The sequence below is a fragment of the Panicum hallii genome, chromosome 2, assembly GCF_002211085.1.
Source record: "Panicum hallii strain FIL2 chromosome 2, PHallii_v3.1, whole genome shotgun sequence".
Classification (NCBI taxonomy): domain Eukaryota; kingdom Viridiplantae; phylum Streptophyta; class Magnoliopsida; order Poales; family Poaceae; genus Panicum; species Panicum hallii.
This window is the reverse complement of record NC_038043.1, coordinates 38,803,676-38,825,693: the sequence shown is the minus strand read 5'-3', so window position 1 is coordinate 38,825,693 and position 22,018 is coordinate 38,803,676. Positions and strand designations below refer to the sequence as shown.

The window sequence follows — 22,018 nt, the reverse complement described above, 5'->3', positions numbered from 1 at the left end:
ATGGGAAAGGGCAGACGTCGCCACAGGTCCACGGCCAAACAGCGGAGGTCGCTGCCCGCCGTGCCGGCAACCGTTGACGACCTCCCCGACGAGCTCCTCGACCGGCTCCTCCTATACCTCGGCTCGCCGCTCGACCTCATCCGCGCTGCAGCCACCTGCAAGCGCTGGCGCCGCACCATCGCCGACGAGGGCTTCCTCGGCCGCTCCTACGCTATCCACGGCGCGCCGCGCGTCGCCGGCCACTACTACGTCACCGACACGCAGCCCCCGGACGTAACCGGAGTATTGCGCTGGCCGCCGCAGAAGCCGGCAGCCTTCGTGCCCACGTCTCCGGCTGTCGTCGACGGCGGTCTCTTCTCCCTCGACTTCCTCTACGTCCCGCCGGAGGAGGCTGACCGCCCTCGCCGCAGGTACTACTACAATTACCCCCGCCGTGTACGGCACAACCGGTGCAGGGAGATCGTCGACAGCCGCGGCAGCCTCCTCCTCCTGACCAATGGACCGCGGCGGGAGTCGATACACCCGAGGCGCTGGTCACCTGACTTCATCGTATGCGAGTCTGTGTCACGGCGGTATCAGGGTATCGCGCGCCCGGCCGACCTCAGCCATCTCCCACTCCTCGGCGCCTTCCTGCTCGATGGCGGCGGCGGCGGCGATACCATGTCAAACTTCAGGGTGCTCTCCGTGCTCTACGAGCCCGACAGGTGGCGCTATCAGTTCGGCACCCCACGGGCCTGCGTGTTTGCTCCAGGTAGCGACGGCGGGTGGCACCTATGTTGGCACACCATGGACGACGGCAATGTCGACGTCCCGCTCATGGAGACGATCCACCTCGCCGGGCGAGCTGCCGGGAGGGTCTACTGGGGGATCGAGGACGGCAACGTGCTCGTCCTCGACGAGAGCACGCTCAAGTTCTCGCTCCTCACGTTCCCGTCACAGATGCGGGGCCCGTATCGGAGGACCAGCTTCCGTGTCATCGGCAGCGGCGTGGACGGCGAAGACAAGGCGGCGCGCGTCGTGCGCGTGGACGGCGAGGAGCTCGAGGTCTTCGGCCAGCTCCCGGACTTCGGCGAGTGGGTGATGGAGAAGAGCATCAGGCTGAGGGACGCGACCGCGGGGCTGCCCGGCGGCCGGGACTACCGGTTCTTTCGGCTGCCGGCGAGGATCGTCACTGCAGGCAACACGTTCGTGGTGTTGACGCCGGCGGAGAAAACCTGGCTCTTCTCCGTGGAGCTGGAGACCATGGAGGTGGAGCGCGAGCACGTGAGGAACCGGCACATCGGGGCGTCGTACCCGTGCACGCTGCCATGGCCTCCCGTTCTGCAAGCTTGCCTACATCGCGGTGACGACGTCGTTGGTAAGAGAAGAAGGCAACGCCGCAAAGGATGGTAGCGTGATGCCTAACGCTATTGTGGGGGCAATAAAGAAAAAAATATACCATACAGCCATACAGTACACATTCCACCACATGCGTTGCCGTTCATATGGCTTGTGTTATCGTGTTCTTTATAAAATGAAAAAATTATAGTCTACCCCACTACACTCTTACAGAAGTGTAGATCAACTGAGCTCTTAAACGGTGTACTTTTAGCCTTAATTAAACTCCCAAAACTGTGCAGAGCTCAGGGGGCAATCTCCCTAATGATCCTACCGGTCAGACTAACTAAATGCAGATTTTGAAGATACATTAGAAATAGTCAAGAACATGATAGCTAGAATAGTTTACGCTCGTGCCACCGGTCTGAGATATTGAATAGTTGCTCATCCCTATGTGGAGACATTGGAGCTGGAGCATGAGCATGAGAGGAACCAGCACATTGGGCCGGCATAGCCATGTGCCCATGTGCACCGGCTCACTCTTATGCAAGCTTGCGATGATCACGGTGGCATTGTTGGTAAGAGAAGGCAACACCGCAAGGCGTGATACTTCGCTGTGTTTCATGGACTGCAGTTCTATGCATTGACACATAGGCACTCAGGCTCTTCGATTTCAAGAGACTGCACTCATGCATCGACTGCAGTTCACGGCATAATTCAAGATTTTGCGGTCAATTCAGTGGTACGTAATTCAGGATATGTGAGCATATTTCCTGATGACGTATGGTCGTTTGGTCTCAGGGACGACCTGGCTACATCTCTCATGGAAACAAGAGTTTCATATCCTGATTTGATACTCATCAACTTCCACGAGTTTTTGACTGTTATAAAACATGCATGTTGACACAAGTTTTTTCAATGTCTTCTTGCACTATGAAGAATATATAATTTACATCAAGTATGAAAATCTAGCAAATGTTCAGATGAGAAGCTATCTTGATAGCTGATCAGATAAGGTGCATCAATGCAAACAAGAGTATATGTTTCAGAATATTCTTTGTTTCAAATTGCATCAATAATCTTTGTTCTGTGTCAGTGCTGCGATTCTGGACTGTAGTCAACATCTTGGCATGCTTCCATATGGAGGATTGGGTTCCAAATTTTCATGTTTTGAATTAAATACTATCACTCCATTTTAAATTATAGGTCATTTTAGCATTTCTAGATGTATAGTATTTGCTATCTATCTAAACTTCGTGTATATCTAGGAGCGTAGCAAAAACTATGCACTTTACGACCTATAATTTGGAACGGAGAAAATATATTTTTCATTTGTATTTCAATTCACCTTCTGAACTGATACTTATGACTTCTTGACATGTTCTTAAGTTGCAGTGCAGGTAATCAGAGCCCAGTGAAAGGGCATATCAAGTCCCTTTCCTTGATGTTAGATTCAAAACAACCTAATTAACACAGCTGCAGAAATGTTCCTCTCATTTATCTGGTACCGTCCCTTGACCGGTTTCCACCAAGAAATCTGGAGACAGATATCTAGCAATGTTTTTTCATATTTCAGTCCCTTGTACTAATGAAACGCCATTTCATACAAAAGAAAAACTCTTTTAGGAAACCTGGAAAGCAGGAAAAACTTAAAATAACCAATACCTAAACTAGTAGATCTTTGGTGATCCTATTGGAAGCACGAATCCAACAATGTTTAGTTACTCTCGTGACGGTGTTTTGATGTTTAACTTTGAATATTGTAGTAGCTAATAAAAATACGCAACGATGCCTGCAAGCAAGGTAGCTAGGTCGCAGCAAAAAGTATTTATTCTAGTGATTAGTGCGTGAACAATGGAGAAACTGCTGTCTGTCCTATCAGCGGATTATCTCTCAACAAAGGCCACATCTGCCGCTCTTGGGACAGCACAAGAAGAAAGACTCAGACATCGCCAAGACAACTAGTGCAGGCACGCAAGGTCGGTGGCCATGGCAGCTCGCAAGGGTACGCCGTGGCCACGTCAGGGTCGGGCGCTGGCGCCACCTCCACGGTCTCCACGTCCAGATGAAACCACCATCTCTTCATCCGCCACGGCGAAATCAGGATCACCGGCGTTCCATCAGTGTGGATCAACGCGGACTCGCTCATGAAAAGCAACGGGTCGTACGCGTACCCCGGCAGGTCGCGACACACCTCCCACAGCCGTATCCTCTTCGCCAGCGCCCACTCTCCGCAGCCGCCGCCCTGGGGGAGCCTCGCGAACACCATGAGGTCGCCGCAGGACCAGCTGAGCACAACGAGGCGCGCCGTGCCGTCATGGCCGGCGATGACCGTCAGGCCGTACATCTCCTTGTGGAAGTTCCAGTCCTCAACTTGTGGTAACAGGACGGACGAGAACTCGCCGGTACTCCTGTCAAGGGCAGCCACGCTCCTCCCTGCGTTGAACCAGTAGACGGAGCTCGGAACGAGCTGATCTGAAGGTCCTGCGTTGCGGAAGAGCTCGTCGATACTTATCCTGTGCCAGGATTGCCGCCGGCCGCTGCGCATCGTGAGCATGGCGGCGGTGGAGTGGACGCCTCTGGTATGAAGCTTGAACACCACCCGGAAGTTCTCCATGCCGATACCGCCCGACTCGCCGTCGATGAGGTAGGCCTCCGAGATGCTGAAGCCCTTGAACCACGAGAGCGGATCGACCATCTCGTACCGCTTGGTCAGGGTCTCGCAGATGACAAAGTCCCCATACGAAGCGGATCCCCGCGGGTGGCGCAGGCGATCGAAGAGGAGGAGGCTGCCGCGGCTATCCTGGATCCTCCAAGCCCATGGAGTGAGCTCGCTGTCAGGGAGGAAGTCGAGGGAGAAGAAGCGGGCGTCGATGTCGACCCATGGCGAGGAAACGAAGTCTGGGCGCTGGCGAGGGCGACATGGTGTATCGTAATAGACGCCGGCGAAGGACGGTGGACCGTGGAGGGAACGGAACCGGTGGAGGAAGCCAGCGCCTGTGACGACGCGGCGCCATTGCTTGCACGTCGATGCAGCGCGGAGGAGAGACAACTGTGAGCCAAGGCGAAGGAAGATGAGCTCGAGGACGTCGTCCGGGATGGCGTGCGAGCCCATGGCTCAACCCGACTCTCCAATGATGCTGCAAACAGGAATTTGTAGCCGATCTACACCAGGCCCTGCTACAGTCCATACCAAACGCATAAGAAGAGTTGGTTAGACGTGTCCTACTCCGATATAATTCGAGTCCACTAGGCTTCTTGTTTGGGTTTGGGACACAATACTAATCCGACTTGCCTCTCACTTCCCGGACTTGAGCTTCGGCCTCGATGAGTTTTTTATTCTTGAATTTTAATTTATCGTTGTGTTTTGGTATTTGAAGAAAAAATGTCATTGTGTTTTGACTTGATGAATTTCATCTTTGTCTGATTGAATTTTTTCCTATTATAACTGGCAAAATCTTAGAGAACTTTTCCAATGTATTATCCCAAGATAATATGGGTCATCCTGTTGTCCCACCCTAAGTATGTGTTTGGTTCAGGAACCGAGTGGATGAGTTGGATCCGTAACAGTTTTTATTGGTTGGGATGAGCCCATCTCATATTTGGTTGAGAGGGATGGAGTCATTCCAAATTTTTATTTGGTTAGAGAGGGTTAGAGGGATGGGATGGATGAAAATATCATACCGTTAGCAAAAGTTACCTATGAGATCCATCGGTTATCATAGGGCTCACCTATTATTCTCTTTTAGGCTTTTTTTTCATTTGAATTATCTTCTTCCTACCGCCTCCCACCATCCTCGGGGTGCCTCTCTGCGCGCCGCTCACCATGCCTCGATCTGCGGCGCCCAACCCCATCCCACATCGCTCGGCTATGCACCGACCGCCCTACACACCGACCACCCTGCACAGGCTGCGCCGCACTGCTACACCCACCGCCGCCCGCACGTCTCGCGCCCACATGACGGACTGCAGACGGAGCAAGATGGGGTCGAAGTGGATTGACCCCACCCGCTTGTTTTGGACAGATGGATCCAACCCACATGTACACGAGTACCCCCTGCGGGATAAACCTAACGCACTTTCATCTGCATCCAAACACACGGATCTATCTAGGATGAACCCGTCCCAGCATCTTTCAACCCTCAATTCAAAAATATACATACTAATGTTGGAACTTTGAGTTTTAAAGTAATATTTGGGACAGTATGGACGTTTGCGAACTAGGATAATGATTGTGACGCTTGGTGTAATGGATTTATCTAGGAGGTGCTAATATCTTGTGATATACTGTGTTATTGACTTATTTCTATATTTTTATATATGCAATTGTAATGTGTGATGTATTAGAGATAGTTTCTAGGGAAACAATGACAAATTTTAAAAATTTTCAATTTGTTCGAATTTGATCAGGTATTGCCGATATATCATATTTATCGGTGAGGACCGGGAAAATGGGACGGTATTAGGCCAACTCAGCCCAGCCCAGCCATTACCGATCACGTTAACAAGAATTCTAGCCCAAAGGAAATTAGAGTTCGTTAGGTTTCCACGGACCACGGGGATACTTGCATTGTATGGAACACCGCCGCAAGAACGCCCGTGCGAACGCCGCCGGCAACGCCGGTCCAGCGGCAGCGCACGGCCTCCCCGACGATCTGCTCGCGTAGATCTTCCTCCGCCTCCCGTCCCTGGTCCATCTCGTCCGCGCCGCGTGCGCGTGCAGGCGTTGGCGCCGCGTCATCGCCGAGTGTCCAGGCGCAAGTACGGGCCGCGGCCACCGGGATGCGACCCCGAGTTCGTCCCCTCGCCGTCTTCACCGCTCACGGGCGGCGACGCCGACGCGCCGCGGCGCTTATCCTTCGACTTCCTCCCGCAGCGCATCGGTGACCTCCCCGAGTGGGAGATCGCCGACCGACGCGGCGCCATCTACCCTCCTCCTGAACGAGTGCACCCGCGCCACGCCGTACCGCCTCCCGAACCTCGTCGTCTGCGAGCCCTTCTCGCGGTGCTACACGGTGGTGCCGCCGCTGGCGGATCTCCACGGCTGCCGCTGCATCGGTGCCTTCCTGCTTGACGACGACGACGACGGGAGCCATCACGGGCGCGGCGCCGTCACCGTGTCACGCTTCAGGGTGCTGTACGCGCTCTACCGCTATGGCGTGGCAAGGGCCTGCGTGTTCTCCTCCCGGAGCGGCAGCTGGGCCGATGCGCGCCGCACGGCGGATTGCGGCGTCGAGCTCCTCCCGGGATTGGCCAGCATCTTCTTCGCCGGGCAGTCCTCAGGGTACGCGCACTGGGCGACCATGGCTAACGACGGGGTGGTACTTGCTTTGAACAAGGACAAAGCGGAGTTCTCGTCCTTCTCCCTCCCGGAGGGCGTGTTCCGGTGGGGCAGGCACAGCCTCCGAGTGCTCCGGCGAAATCGGAGCCCGGTGAGCGTCGTCTGCCTTGCGACAGACGACCTCAAGGTGTTCACCCGAGAATGATGCGGCGGATGGGTGCTGGAGGCTAGGGTCCTCTTGTCCCAGGCTACCTGCGCATTGCCAGGCTACAAAGAGTGGTACTTCAAGCGGCCGGGAAAGATTGTCTCGGAAGCCGAGGGGCATGTCCTCGTGATCACGCCATGGGAGGAGGAGTGGCTCATCTCTGTCAACCTAGAGACCATGGAATGCAAGCTCGAATAGGACAAGACTGCTGGCAGGATTCCGTACGTCCTGCCGTACGTGGCCCCGCGTTGGGCTCTGCTCTGCTACTTAGATGACATACCAGTACGTGATGGTTCAGATTCCAAAGAGCTTGATGGTATATATATGTTGCTACTTGATATATATATATAGCTTGTTCCTGATTTTTACTTGCTTTTGAATTGTTACTAAATTACCTGAATCTGCGCATCAATGCTAATTTTCACAGCATTATTATTGCTAAATTATGCTCCATCCATCCTAAAGTAGAGCTATTTTAGTTTATATACTTAGGGTAGTTCTATGTAAAGGAGAGAGAGGAAGATCACGGAATGAGGTGGTTGTTTCGCGAGACAACTATTTCATAAGCTAAAATTCAAAACTTGGAGGCCACTCATTTATCATTGTCTGAGTTGTTCATGTAGCTTAAAATATTTCTTTTTCTGTGCACAAATTAAGGGATTGTGCAACTATAATAAGACAACTTAAAAGACAACAATTGTACGGGTTGTGCGTTAAATTATGTCATGACATATGGTGATGCATTAAACTATTTATTACACAGCACCATTGTACTAGCCCTTAGTCAAACATATTTAGCTTTCACCATATTTTTAAAAATAGTTTATTAATAAAAAGTTACATGTTATGATATTTGTTTGCTTCACGAAAAATAAGCTAACGTCATTTTTACATTATGAAACTTAATGTTTTTTTGCTATGCATAGTCTAAGCTAAAAATGTTTGACTAAGGAGAAACACAAAGTATCTGTATTTTGGGACAAGATTCATTTATTAGCTAAAAGTAAAAATGTAGCGCAATAGTTTGGGATTCTGGTATATGTCTTAAAGGACGATCTATATGTTGCAGAACTGTGTCAGATGGGACTTAGGGCCGTGGGAGTCTTTTGTGTAGTAGTGGATATAAACTAGCTATTAGTACATCAATTCAATGATCAAAATTTTTTATCGGAACTGTGTTCACAAAGTGACCTTCACCGGGTCATTAAGTGACTACAATGAGATTACCGTTTGAACACCTTATGTTGGTACATAATCTTGGGACCTTGCACAGAACATCATGCATGTGAGGTCTGTATCCTCTAATCATCTGCATGTCCACCAGAGATCATCCGGTGAAGCATTGTGCCCCACTGCCCCTGGATCATCCGGCTACCAAAGTTCTTTAAACAAATGAGACATAAGAGCTGCCGATTATATTAAATGAAGAAAAACTCCAGACTCGACAAACAAAAGTACAACGAGATCCGAGAAGAGCAACGACCGTAGCCAACCACAAAACAAATAAACAAAAGCAACAACAATTGGAAAAAAAATAAAAATGAAGATACTACTACCGCAGAAATTAAATTCTAGCTAGGAGTGGTGTTGACAGCTCCACTCCGCCTCAGCTCATCCGAAAGTGCCATTCCGCAATACCACACGCGACATAGTGTCACTCCACCTTCTCCGACCAGGGTGATCATGGTTCACTCAAAAAAAGAAGAAAAGACCAGGGTGATGATGGCGTTGTCCATTTGCTCAATAGCTTCATCGTCAAGGTTGAAGTGAGGCCTGTGAGCGCCACAACCATCTCAGCTGGCATGGGTCTCGTCGTCACCAAGTCACCGTATCCTTATAGTGTGCATATTTTCTCTTAGATGAAAGACGAGCTTCTATTCCATAATCAGGCTTCATTACCGTGTGGAGTCAAGTCAACATATTAAAGACGTCCAATCTCTGTAGTGGTCGTCTATCTGCAGAGCCGGCGCTGTTTAAGATCAGAAAAATATTTTGCAAGCCTCTGTTGCCTTCTCGCTACAATCCTACAACGTAGAGTCATATCTCTGTAATGTGATTCTCTCGTATTAATGTTCATATAGGCTACAGTACTAGGGCCCTGGGGATTAAAAGTTTGGTGTCTGTAAATCTGTAACGCGTGCACAAAGCAGTATAACAGGTCGCTAGGCCAGTATAGAATCGTTGTCAACCAAGACACATTGTTTAAACTTTGGACGTATAATAATCTCTAACCGCGACGATATAATGCACGCGTCACTCATCATGCAGCCTTAATTTCAAGCACATCTATAGGAAGTAATTAAAGCGCATCTAGAGGAATTGAATTTGTGCAGATCCAGCAGGCATGGCCATGGACGCCATCCCCCTCGACCTCCTGGAGGTCATCCTCCTGCTCGTCGCCTGGCCCGTCTTCCTCGTCCGCGCGGCGTCGACGTGCAAGCAATGGCGCCGCATCATCGCTCGGCCTGACTTCCTGTGGCGATTCCGCTGCCTTCACAGGCCGCCCGTCGCCGGCTACTACTACGAGACCACCATACGCTTCACCCCCTCGTGGTGGCCGTCCGGCGGCGTCGACGCCCGGCGCTTCGCCCTCGACTTCCTCCCGGGCGATGATGATCTCTACATCCCTGCAGTTTGGAAGTTGAGGGACAGCCGGGGAAGCCTCCTCCTCCTGGACCACTACAACCACCGGGACGGATCCCGAGACATGGTCGTCTGCGAACCCGTGACGCGACGCTTCCAGAAGATTCGTCCCCCGGCACAATTCGCTCGCTTCTACAGCACTGCTGCTTTCCTCCTCGACGGCGACAATGCCCAGCAGGCAGCAGGCGGCATCAGCTTGTCGAGCTTCAAGGTTCTTTGTTTGGTCTACTACGGCAAACACATTGACGCTAGAGTTTTCACATGGGGAGAGTCGTCCTCCTGGCGTGACACGAGCATCGACAGCGAGAGCATGAACGTCATCGGCGTCGCCATGGGCTCGATCCACTGGTACGCCGGGCGGAGGAAGGTGGTGACACTAGACCAGCGCTCGGCCGAGTTCTCGTCCTTCACGCTGCCCGCCGGCACCGAGGATTGGGATAGCCTCGTGAACCAGCATAGGCTAGCAGTCACCGCCAGCCGCGATGGCGGGGTACGCATTGTTGTCGGGGTGGCCGGTGGCGACATGAAGGTGTTCGCGAGGCTACCAGGAGGCAGCTGCGAGTGGGTGCTGAGGAAGTGGATACCTCTGTCGTCGTTCATGGCGATACACGGTCTGCCATGGCGTGAGCCCTGGTATTTCCTCTCATCTTCCGATTTCGAACCATAGGACCGGAGCCGTGCTGATTGTCACGACCAGAATGTCTCTGTCACAAGAACCGACGACGACACCGTTGATGTTCCGTGTGGACATTGAGACGATGGCGGCAGAGCGGATGCCTGACCCTAATTTGGGTACGGCGTATCCATGCGAGCTACCATGGCCTCCGGTCTTCCGTACCATCACTAAGATGATCGATGATCATGGTGACCGTGCTACGTAATGGCTTCTCGGAACAACCATGTGTATCACACATTCTTTTATTTTATTGGGAATAGTTTGTATTTTGGGGTATATTATATTCTTTTATTTTTTAAATGAACGGTTTCACATTGTATCCAGTTCACCCGGAAAAAAAAATGAAACATTGTATCCCCTGTTATTTGTTTCTACTAGCACAGTGCACGTGCATTGCTACGGGTTATATAAATTTTACCTAGATCTTCATCGTGATACCACCAACTTTATGCTCTTTCACTCTATATAGAGGCCATGCCGTGACCACGTAAGGCACTAATTATCCGGGTATTTCAATTAATTTGTTTGGGTTCCGATTAGGACTTCAATTGATTTGTCTGGGTTCCAATTAGAATTCCAATTGACGGACCAAGAAATCATTATTGCTTGCTTCAGAAATAGTACGGATAGAGATGAATAACTGTCTCATTTGATTGCAATTTATATGCATTTATAAGGGATACAATGTATCTCTGTTATGACAACAGTCACAGGCTAAAATAAAGGAGGGCGTATTTTATATTTGCAAGATGTGTAAATTTCTCCATACAGAAATACGATATACAAGATGTATTTCTTCCTGTGCTCAAAGATGAGCTGCCGTGCAAGGATGTGGCGACCTTCAATCAATCAATCCCTAGACAATTAGTAACAAGTACTGTAGGGTTCTAGATATCGAAAGACTAAATTAAAAAGATTAGTCTAAATCAATGCATAGGGAATGGAAACAAGGGAATCTACTCCCTTGAGAGACCAGATCAAAGTAGATCAGTGCATGCATCAAAGAAATTGGACGGATATATATGTACTGCCTAATATATATATATATATATATATATATCAGTCAACACATTGACTCGGACTTGTTCAAAGCAAAGCTTTTGTAACACCTCAAGCAAAATGAACATGTTACTCAATGACAACTAGACCTGTTATTGGTGGGTACCATTGTACCAATACCCACATCAAAACCCTTATTACCCACTTTATTTGGGTAGGGTATGGGTAGAATACTTTTTACCCATTTGAAAAATATAGGTTAGGCTAACTAACTCGCTAATCAGTACATCGCCAACACCAAAGACCTCTTCTCATTAGCTTGATTCATCATATAGTGTGGTTAGATAAATAGATATGGTTGAGAATGGGAGGCTTATAGTAATCGACGATGATGATTTGGATTTGAGTGTGGGCAAGCATGAGCATGCCCATATCCACTGTATAAAAACCATTTGTAGGGGCAATCAAAACTGAAAGGAACTAGTGCTCGTAGCTTAGTCTAAAAGGGGGAGGGGGTGAATTAGACAATTCTAAAAATCTTACCATATGGCTTAAACTAGTTTGGATAAAAATATAATCTAGAACATGTTATCTACACTATAAAAAATAATTTGTAGCAACGTCCCGTTCTTTTCAGGGGCAGGTCAAAATATAATCCGTTCCTACAAAAGAAGCAGAAATACTGTAGCAGCTAACATGTCCCTAGAAATGCATCTTTAAAGGTGGGTGCCACCTGCCCCTGAATATGAGCCTCATTTTTATGGGCGGGTGGTGGCGTCACCCGCCCCTAAAGATGGAATTTCCAGGGCAGATGGCGCCATCACCCGCCCCTGAAAATGGGGCTCATATTCAGGAGCCGAGTGATGATATCACCTGCTCCTGGAAATGCATCTTTGGGGGCGGTGTCAGTCACCCCTAAAAATGCCCATAAAAATATGGGTTCCACCCTTCTTTCTTCTCCTGACAGCACAGTGTTTGCTCTGGGGTGGTGCTGCCCGAAAATCCAAAAAAAAGTGCAAAACGGGAGTGAAGGTTTTAAACTTGATTTTCTTGAGTTTGGGGCTCTAGGAGGTAAGTTGATACTAATCCCATATCTTTTCTAAGCTTTTTGGATAGTTTTAAGCCTCAAATGGAGCTTTCTTACCTCTAGCTAGATCTAAATCTCCATGGTGTGGATTTACCATTTGTGGCTCCATTTACCTTAAAATTTTGGATGAATTTAGGTTATTTTAGTAGGAGAACAAGATTATGTAATCAGTGTAATCATTTGAGTTCAATCTTTATGTTTTAGTCTCGTTCCTAAGTAAACAAATTCCTAGATCTATGGAGTAGAGAGAAGAAGGTTTGTTTTTTCTTCTATATTTACACATATGCATGTTAGTTTTTTGCAACAAAATTTAGTATTTCAATAATAGGTTGGGTTTTTAATTTTTTTAGTTTTTACATGTTAAATTGAGTTTTTCAAATATCTATATATATAAAAGTATATATTTATGGCCATTTTGGGCTCTATTTGCCTCAAACTTTTGGATGAAGTTATATTATTTTAGTAGGATAATAAAATTATGTAATCGTTTGGACCCAATCTTTATGTTTTAGGCTCATTTCAAAGTAACCAATTTTCTAGATCCATGGAGGTGATAAAAGAAGATTTGAGTTTTTTTTCTATATTTACACATATACATATCTACGCGTATATAAAGGTATATATTTTCAAAATTATTGAAGAGCTTGTTTTAATCCATTTGAATTATTTATTGATGTTTAGAGATGGATAGGACATGGATTTACAAAGTAGGACTGATGCCTATTTCCGTGGAGAACTTGAGAAATTTATTTAAGCTGCGGAAAACCATGCAAAAAATAAGAAGAAAGAGAGGATACCTTGCTGGTGCAAAACATGCAAGAATATGAGAGTATTCAGTGATATAACTACAATTAAATCACATGTATTGGTGGGTGGTTTTGTTGAGAATTACATGATGTGGACATATCATGGCGAGAAAGCACCCCCTCCGATGAAGAATACACTCGATGAAATGATAGAAGACGTCGAGTTTGATAGATTGTTTGATACTTATGATGATTTTTGTGCGGATTTCGGTGATGATGGTGGTGATGGTGATGGTGTCGGTGAGGGGCCCATCGATTGTGGTAGTGATGATGGTAGTGACGACGAACTTGATGACGGTGATTTTCTTAGCTAGTTGTTACGCCACACCAAAGCAGAGCTCTTTGTAGGTACTGCAAAGGGGTTAGCAAACTTCGAGACGGTGAAAAAATCAGCGGAGAAAAATATATACGAGTGATCAAAGGGATGTCCGAAACACTGGACCATGCTTCATATCATACTTGAGTGTTGACTCTAAAGGCTAAGCATAGTTGGTCAGATAGTAGTTTCAATGATCTCCTGCGTATGCTGGCTTGGTTGTTTCCAAAGCTAAATAAAGTGCCCGCGAACACCTATCGAGCAAAGAAGCTTGTCACTCCGTCTACGATGGGTGTGGAAAGAATTCATGCATATCCAAATTATTGTATTTTGTATCGTGAGGATACTTTCAAAGATTTGAAAAAATGCGATGTTTGTTCTGCAAGTCGTTCCAAAAACAATTCCGGTTATTGTGGTGGCGACATTCAAGGTCCAGGTGATGGGAACAAAAGGAAGAGGAAGGGTGCAAAGAATAGTGTTACCTCTGTTGAGCCAGCAGACACTACTTTAGGCATTTATAAGAAGCAGAGCAGAATTCTTGCGATGGTTTTGTGGTACCTCCAAGTTGCCGATCGCCTGAGGCATTTCTTCTCCAACCCAAAGGATGCTGAACTGATGCGGTGGTGGGATTCGGATAAGCGCAAGAAGGGTGATGGAAAGATCCGACATCCAGCTGATGCAAGCTAATGGAATGTTCGATTTGGGTTGAGTACAGATGGAATGAATCCGTTTGGTGATAGAACTAGCACTCACAGCACATATCCAGTGATCTTGATGATGTACAACTTGCCTACATGGTTGTGCTAGAAGAGAAAGTATCTTTTGCTATCGATCCTTATACAAGGCCCCAAGCATCGTAGCATCAATATAGATGTTTTTCTTGAGCCTCTAATGCAAGAGATGGAAACTCTATGAAAGGAGGGTATCAATATTGTTGATGGTTTTACATGGCAACCCTTTAATCTAAGAGCCATTATCTTTGTCACCATCCATGATTACCAATCTTTGTTTGTTCTTTTAGGATAGGTCAAAGGTAGGACGGGATGCACAGTCTGCTTGGACGACACCGTATGATCTTTTCTGGAAGGTTCTAGAAAGGTAGTTTACCTTGGGTACAAGCGCTTCTTGGTGGAAGAACATCGGTAATGAAGTAAGAAGTTCTACAACTTTTTTTATGTCAAGCCTGAGTTACATTCTGCTCTAATAAAATAAGACGGGCACTATATTTTTGAAATGGTCAGGACCATCTAGGTCACCTATGGGAAGATAACGAAAGATGGGAAGAAGAGAAATAGAGATAAGGCACCTATCAAAGGCGTACCATGCAAGAAACAGTCCATCTTCTATAAGTACTTGCCGTATTGGGCGGATCTTGAGGTCTTCCATGCAATCAATGGTATGCACCTAAAGAAGAATGTGTTCAGTAACACAATTGGGCTCCTTCTAGAGACATCAGCAAAGACAAAGGATACCTTGAAGTCACGTCAAGACCTAGTAGCCATGAAGATAAGAGAAGATCTACCCTGTGGACAAAGGGAATGGAAGATATGAACTTCCCCCCGGCTAGCTACAACTTGACACATGATAAGAGGAAGGTAATGTGCGGGAGCTTACAGGAGATCAGAGTCCCAAGTCGTTTCTCATCCAACATAAGGAAACTAGTCTCAATAAAAGATCTCTCGCTATACGGCTATAACTATCACGATTGTCATGTGTTGCTGACGGTGTTTGTCCATATTGCGATCACAGCAGTATACATGAAGATGGTAATCACTCAGTTGTGTTACTTCTTCAACAAGATTTCTCAGAAGCTGGTCGACGAAGATGAATTGCAGATCTCGAAGAATTTATTGGGGAGACTACGGAATAGCTCAAGATGTGCTTCCCTCCAGGATTTTTTGATATAACAGAGCACCTAATGATTCACATGGTCGACCAGATACGTGCACTAGGTCGACTTTACCTACATGAAATGTGTATGTATGAGCGTTTCATATCCATTCTAAACCGGTACGTATTGAATTGTGCATACTCTGAGGGGTCAATGATAGAGGGATACGGTACTGAGAAAATCATTGAGTGTTGCCTAGGTTACCTAAAGGATAAAATAGCGATTGGTTTTCTCGTTCCACGTTTTTTTGGGGAGATTGGAAGGGGTAGGCACAGTTGGAAGGAAAACCTTCATCGACAAGGATTTCAAAGGCGTGCAACAAGAACATTATAGCATCTTGTAGCATCTCACGATAATGACACCTTTAATCAACGAACACTTCAGCATGATTCGTGCAGAAAGTAATGGCCGCTCGGATGATTGGATCATGAGAGAGCACAAGCATCGATTGACTGCATGGTTGAAGGACCTGGATCTACCAGATGGGGAGACCATGGAAGAACAAATGATCAAAAGATTGGTAGCTGGCCCATCTAGCTAGGTCACATGATGGCAAGGGTATGATATTAATGGATATCTATTTTATACTGCCGCAAAGGATAAGAAGACCATGTCTTAGAATAGTGTGTTCGCATTGAGGCCTTAGATGAAAGAACCGGCCAAAGTACCACATGCTATGGCGTCATAGATGATATATGGGAAGTGCACTATAGTTCCAATATACAAATTCCGATATTTCAGTGTCGTTGGGTCAAACACTCTATGGGCTTACAGCTGTTGACCTCAACAATGTTGGTTACAAAGATGGCCCATGGGTACTTGCTTCACAGGTTGCACAGGTACTATTATACCTGATCCCGCAAAGAAGACAAAACACGTTGTCGTCCCTATAAAACAAGATATCATAGGAGTTGATGGTATCGACGATGTGGAAGAATATAATCAATATGACGAAATGAACCTCTTCACAGACCTACCACAGAAGATGAGAATTATAGAAGCAAGCATAAGAAAAAATGACAAACCATGGGCACGCAAGGACGGAGAATCGAGAATTGTTACCGCTCAAATGTGTAGCTAGTAAATTATTTTCGGATTCATGTAATCTCTCTAATGTCTCGTGCATCCATATATTCTGAATGAATTATGTATATAAGACCTTATTACTTATGATGAATTTCCTATATACATATAGGAGAGAGAAGTATATTTGATTCTTTTTCCATATTCACACATGCATGATAGTTGTTTTCCAAGATTCAGTGGGATAAGGATAAGTTATGTTTCAATTTTTTTAATTTTGTACATATGACATTAAATAAGATTATAGATATATTTTGTTTTACTTATGGTGTCGCTGTTTAACCTCTAAGCCCACCGAGGGATATCCTCGAGGTGGTAGATTGAAGGTGGGTTGTCGCCAAGATCACGAACTTGAAGGTGTAAGGAACCCAGGATTTAGATAGGTTCGGACTACCGAGAGCGTAATACTCTACATCCTATGTGGTAGTTTGTATTGTCTTAGGTGTTGATAATTTTTGAGGGCGGTCCCTGTCCCCCCTTATATAGTCTGGGAGACAGGATTATATGGAAATTCTAGCCAAATACGAGCTTAGAAGTCTTACCCGAGTACTACTCGGGTAACTTCGTTCTGTTCCGACTAGTCCTACTATGGTACGAGTAGTTACAAGTGATATAGGGTGTGGGCCATGTCCCATCTCTTATCCTAGAATATGTACGCCATGTGTGTAATCCCATGGCCTCGAGCCTGACAAGCCCCCGAGCTCTTCGTAGTCGAGTACTGCAGACTTCTGAGTACTTCTGAAGGCGTCTTCGAGTTCTCCCAAACTTCATCTTGAAGGTGTCTTCCGAGTATTTCCTTGGCTGCATCAAGGCTATGAGATGCTCATGCTCTGAGTAGTTTTCAAGTCTTCTTTTATATGGGGTGCAATTGAACTCGCACTCCATATGGAGTAGCCATCGACCCTTAGGTTGAATCGAAGAATCAGGCTAAGGGTCAAATTAGTCTTGAATCTTCTATTCTTATATTCCAAAAAATTTGAATTGATGGTTAAAATAAGCCATCGATGATACGTGTCCCGGAGCCTCCGAGCCTTTAATCCAAATTTTCAGTTTTGGAAAAAAGGATCCCAAGGGTCATGGAATGGGTTGTATAAAAAATAAGAGTTTGAATTGATGGTTAAAATGGGTAAATTGGTTCGAAAATTTGAAAACCCCTTTTGCGGGAAGTTATCCCTAGAAATGGTTAAACAAATAACTTTCCCAAAAATTCCTGAAATCACCGTTCAAAATAAATCTTAACCCTGAAAAAGCTCTTCGCATTCTGCACAGTGGACTTGGGCCTACCGCTGGTTAATTAACTGCGTGGTGACCTAGGGTTTCACTCACCCTTTCACTTGTGCTTTTTACTGCTTGAGCCTTTCATCTTCCTCTATCTCGCAGCCGCCGCAACTTCCAAAGTTAGATCTAGATCATTCTCAGTGTGAGAAGAAGTCGCACAATCCTTCATCCTCCCCAGGAACCTTGCTCCATCACCTCTCTCACTGCAGCCCCCGAGTGCATGCGAGTGAAGCATCTCGTGACCACAAGGATGGCTGGCAACAAGTGAGGTGCCTCTAAGGGGAAAGAAGAGGAGTTCAAGGCCGCCGCCACTGCCGGAGATGGGTGAAAACCAAGTAAGTGCTCCGAAGCTGATCTCTAGGCCCTCGTTGATGAGGGTCTTCTCCAGAGCATGGAAGTCATCCAGTGGCGCCCCGCCACTGGTGATAGAAGGCCATATGAAGGAGTTCATGAGAAAGTTCTCTTTCAATACTTCGTCGAGCGAGGATTAGCCCTCCTGACTTCTGATTTTTTTCTATGGTCTTCTCTTCTACTATGGAATCCAGTTGCATCATCTTAATCCCAACTCCATCCTTCATATTTCCATCTTTGTTCAGTTCTGTGAAGTATTCTTAGGAATAGAGCCGCACTTCGATCTTTTCACCTAACTTTTCCACCTCAAGCCCCAATCTAATGATAAGGTCCTGTATGAGGTTGGAGGTGCTGGGCTGCAACTGAGGCAACGGATGGACAAAAAATGCATTTCTTACAAATTTCCAAGTGGTTTGTCAGGATGGAGAGAGAAGTGGTTCTATGTCGGAAACCACGCGCCTTCCCTGCCAGAGAGGACCGTGGGAGCACTTAAGATCATGAAGGAGTGGTCCAAGCCCTATAGGGATGAAAGCCAGATCCCAAAATTGCTCAGTATGATAAAAAAGCAGAGGGATGCGGTCGTCACTAGCGTAGTGGTGATGTTCTCATGGATCGGCAAGCGGATCTAGCCACTGCAGAAGCGGGCGAGGTTTGGCTTCGACTATCTTGGAGTCTTAGACCCTTCTCGGTTTTCTACAGAGTCGATTGAGCGAGCTGATGCCGTTGTTCGAGTGAGCCGGGTACTCATGGGCACTGAGACAGTGCCCTATGTCCCGAAGATGTACTCTGCTAAGGAGCCTCCAAAGCATGTATGTATCTATATCCTTCTATACTGCAATCTCGTCTTGAGTGATACTAACTCATCTGTCAATCTTGTTGTAGCAGAATGTGAGTGTATATAGAAGTATGCCGCCAAAGCCAGAGATCACACGTCCACTGCATCTGCAGCCATTGGCATACCAGAAGTCGATCTTCCATCCTTCCTTTGATCCAGTCAGTATGATGATCAGGACAATGATAATGGTCACACACTGGCTGAAGTGATGAAAGGCCAGAGTGAGAAGACCGCCTAGGAGAGCGTAAGCTTTCCTGGTGGTGATCTTTTGCCCAGCCATCCGCGGGGACCAAGGGTCACCACTCGAAAGCGCAAGGCCAGCGCCTCATCTGCTAGTGGTGATATCGGAACATCTTGGTGCGTGCTTGTCATTGCAGTCCGAGTACTTTTCCTGCTTTCACTTGGGTGTTTTTTTGGTTGAAATTCCCTCTTATTCTTGACTCTTGTCGGTAGCTCCCCGACTCCCAAATGTACCAGGCGTATGGTTGAAGAGGAGATTGGGCATGACACTACAAGGGGACAGGATGTGCCTACCGTTGCAGTTGACCCGTCAAGTGGTACTGCTGTGGCCGCACCGGAGCGATCGCCGCCCCCGGCTAACCGCAGTTTGAGGGTGACCATTTGTAAGCATCTAGGCCCTCAAGGCATGTTTCGGTGATTAATGACAACCATTATTGTGACTAATGAGTTTGTGCAGACTTTTAGATCATTATCGCTCATATTGGTTATATGTCAAAAGAGGCCCCTAATTTTTATTATTCAAAAAGGCGATCTCGGCATTCAACTCAATAATATGTCAAGACTAAGGATCTTTCTAGTCCTAAGTGTCATAAGGTTGAGAAGGACACTTAGGTTAGTATAGGTTTTATAGTTTTGCAGTGATCGCACTATTAAGAGGGGTTTAAGCTTAGTAACTTGAGCATGGACATGGTCATTTGAAAATGGATGCACACAATGGTCACTCAAGTTTCTAGAAGCTCAAATAAGTGGTTCTAAACTTATATCTCAAGAAATATTTGGATTTCATTCAAGACTCAAGTCAGAAAAGGCAAAATCAGAAAAATCCTATTCATCGGTTTAACCGACGCTTCAACTCTTCTATACGTCGGTTAAACAAGGTCACCAGAGTTTGACAAGTCAATTCACCGGTTCAACCGATGATATTTGAAAAAGGACGTCGGTGCAGTTGTCCAGAGACTTTGTTTTTCAGTTGATCAGCGGACAGCTACACTCACCGGTTAAACCGACGATATTTGAAATTGGACGTCGGTGTAGTTGTCCAGAGACTTGGTGTTTCAGTTGATCAGTGGATGGCTACACTCACCGGTTAAACCGATGTCACGTCGGTTAATCTTCCCAAACAGTAACGGCTAGTTTTCAGAAGGGGAGTTTACATTCACCGGTTAAACCGACGATGACTATTGGAGGGACGTCGGATTAACCGGCGCTACGCAGTTTTCTGGCAGCTTTTTCTCCAACGGCTCTATTCGTGTGAGCTGCCCATATATACCCCTCCAATGGGTCATTCTACTACTCTTGACACCAGGCAACACCCAAACACATATACTTTAGTCAAGAGCCACCTTGAGCTTCAACATTTCATACATTTGTTCATTCAATCATTCAAGAAGCAAGATTAAGGACTTGAGTAGAGAGAAGCTTGTGTGCATCCATTCTTGGTGATTGGCTCTTGCTCAAGTGAAGGCCTTAGCTTGTTACTCTTGGTGATTGGCATCATCTAGGCGATCTTGGTGATCGAGGTGATTCTCGCGGAGCTTGCCAAGGATTGTGGAAGCCCGGAGAAGAGATTTGTACGTGGCTTGATCTCCACCACACCGGGATGGTGAACGGAGACTCTTAGTGAGCGCCCTTGTCTTGGTGACTTGGGAGGTGACAATACTCTTTGTGAGTGTCACAACGTGGATTAGGGGTGTGTGCCAACACATCGATACCACGGGAAAAATCCGGTTGTCCCTCGTCCACTTTACTTATTCAAGCATTATCTTTCATGCAATTCATTCATATGCTTGATTTAGGGATCACTAGTTAGATCTACCTTGCTAGGCTTTATCTCTTTATCTTATCTAGCTTGTGTAGGTTGTTTAGTTATCCGGTTGGTGAATTGGTGCCTTTCTAGTTTTGCATAGGTTAAGGTTGCTTTATCTTGTTTTAGAAATTGAAAAAGGACCAATTCACCCCCCCTCTTGGTCCATCGATCGTTTCAATTGGTATCAGAGCCTCGTTGCTCTTTTGGATCATTAGGCGTCACCGCCTAGAGCTATGGCCAAGATGGGTGGTTCGCCGCCTCACTTCGAGGGCAAGAACTTTGCCTATTGGAAAGTTCGCATGGCCGCATACCTTGATGCGATTGCCCCCGAAGTATGGTTGGCAACTAAAGTCGGATTCACCGGAGATCCCACCCCCGATCAATTAAAATGGAATGCTAGAGCTAGAAATGCAATTTTCGAAGCTATTAGTGAGGAGGTCTTTGCTAGAGTAAATGGCATGGACCTAGCAAGTGATATTTGGAAGGAGCTCATTGAGATACATGAAGGTTCCACCAAAGTTCGTGAGCAGAAATATCACTTGTCTAGAGCTAAGTATGATTCCTTCAAGATGCTAGCTCATGAAAATTGCAATGATATGTATTCTCGCTTGAATGTCATTGTCAAGGACATTAATGCACTTGAAATATCCAAAATTGACAGTGCATTCATCAATCGCAAGATCCTCATGCTACTCCCGAAGCCCAAGTATAACATTATCAACGCTATGCTTCAAAAGGAGGATCTCGCCACAATGAAAGTAGGAGAACTTGTGGGCGAAATTCGCGCTCATGAAATGAGCATTCTTGGTATGTCCGAAAAGCCAACATCAAGCAAGTCAATTGCTCTAAAGATCAAGACAAACAAATCCCGCAAGCTCAAGATGGTCAAACAAGACTCAAGCTCAAGCAATGAAGAAGATGATCATCATGAGAGCTCATCCGATGTTGAAGATGATGGAGAACTTGCTCTCATGATGAGAAAGTTCACACGCTTGAATGAGAAGATCAATAAGAAGGGCTTCAACTTTGACTCCAAGAAGGGAATGTTCCGGCCAATGGATGTCAAGAACAAGATTTGCTACAATTGTGGCGAAAAAGGACACATCCGTCCAAATTGCCCCAAGCCGGACAAAAGAAGCAAGGACAACAAGAATAAGCATCGCCATGATTCAAGCGATGATGAAGAAGAGGAGAGAAAGAACA

General features: G+C 46.5%; 1 protein-coding gene across 1 annotated transcript; it reads left to right on the top strand.

The window, feature by feature from the left end:
- LOC112881014 lies at positions 1-1,392 on the top strand. The gene has a single exon (XM_025945727.1). It carries the CDS (start codon positions 1-3, stop codon positions 1,390-1,392), a length of 1,392 nt encoding a protein of 463 aa, XP_025801512.1.
- The last annotated feature ends 20,626 nt before the right edge of the window (positions 1,393-22,018 follow it).

Bases quoted from the DNA above. Each gene is read 5' to 3' on its own strand.
- LOC112881014 (XM_025945727.1), top strand. From the start codon at position 1: ATGGGAAAGGGCAGACGTCGCCACAGGTCCACGGCCAAACAGCGGAGG.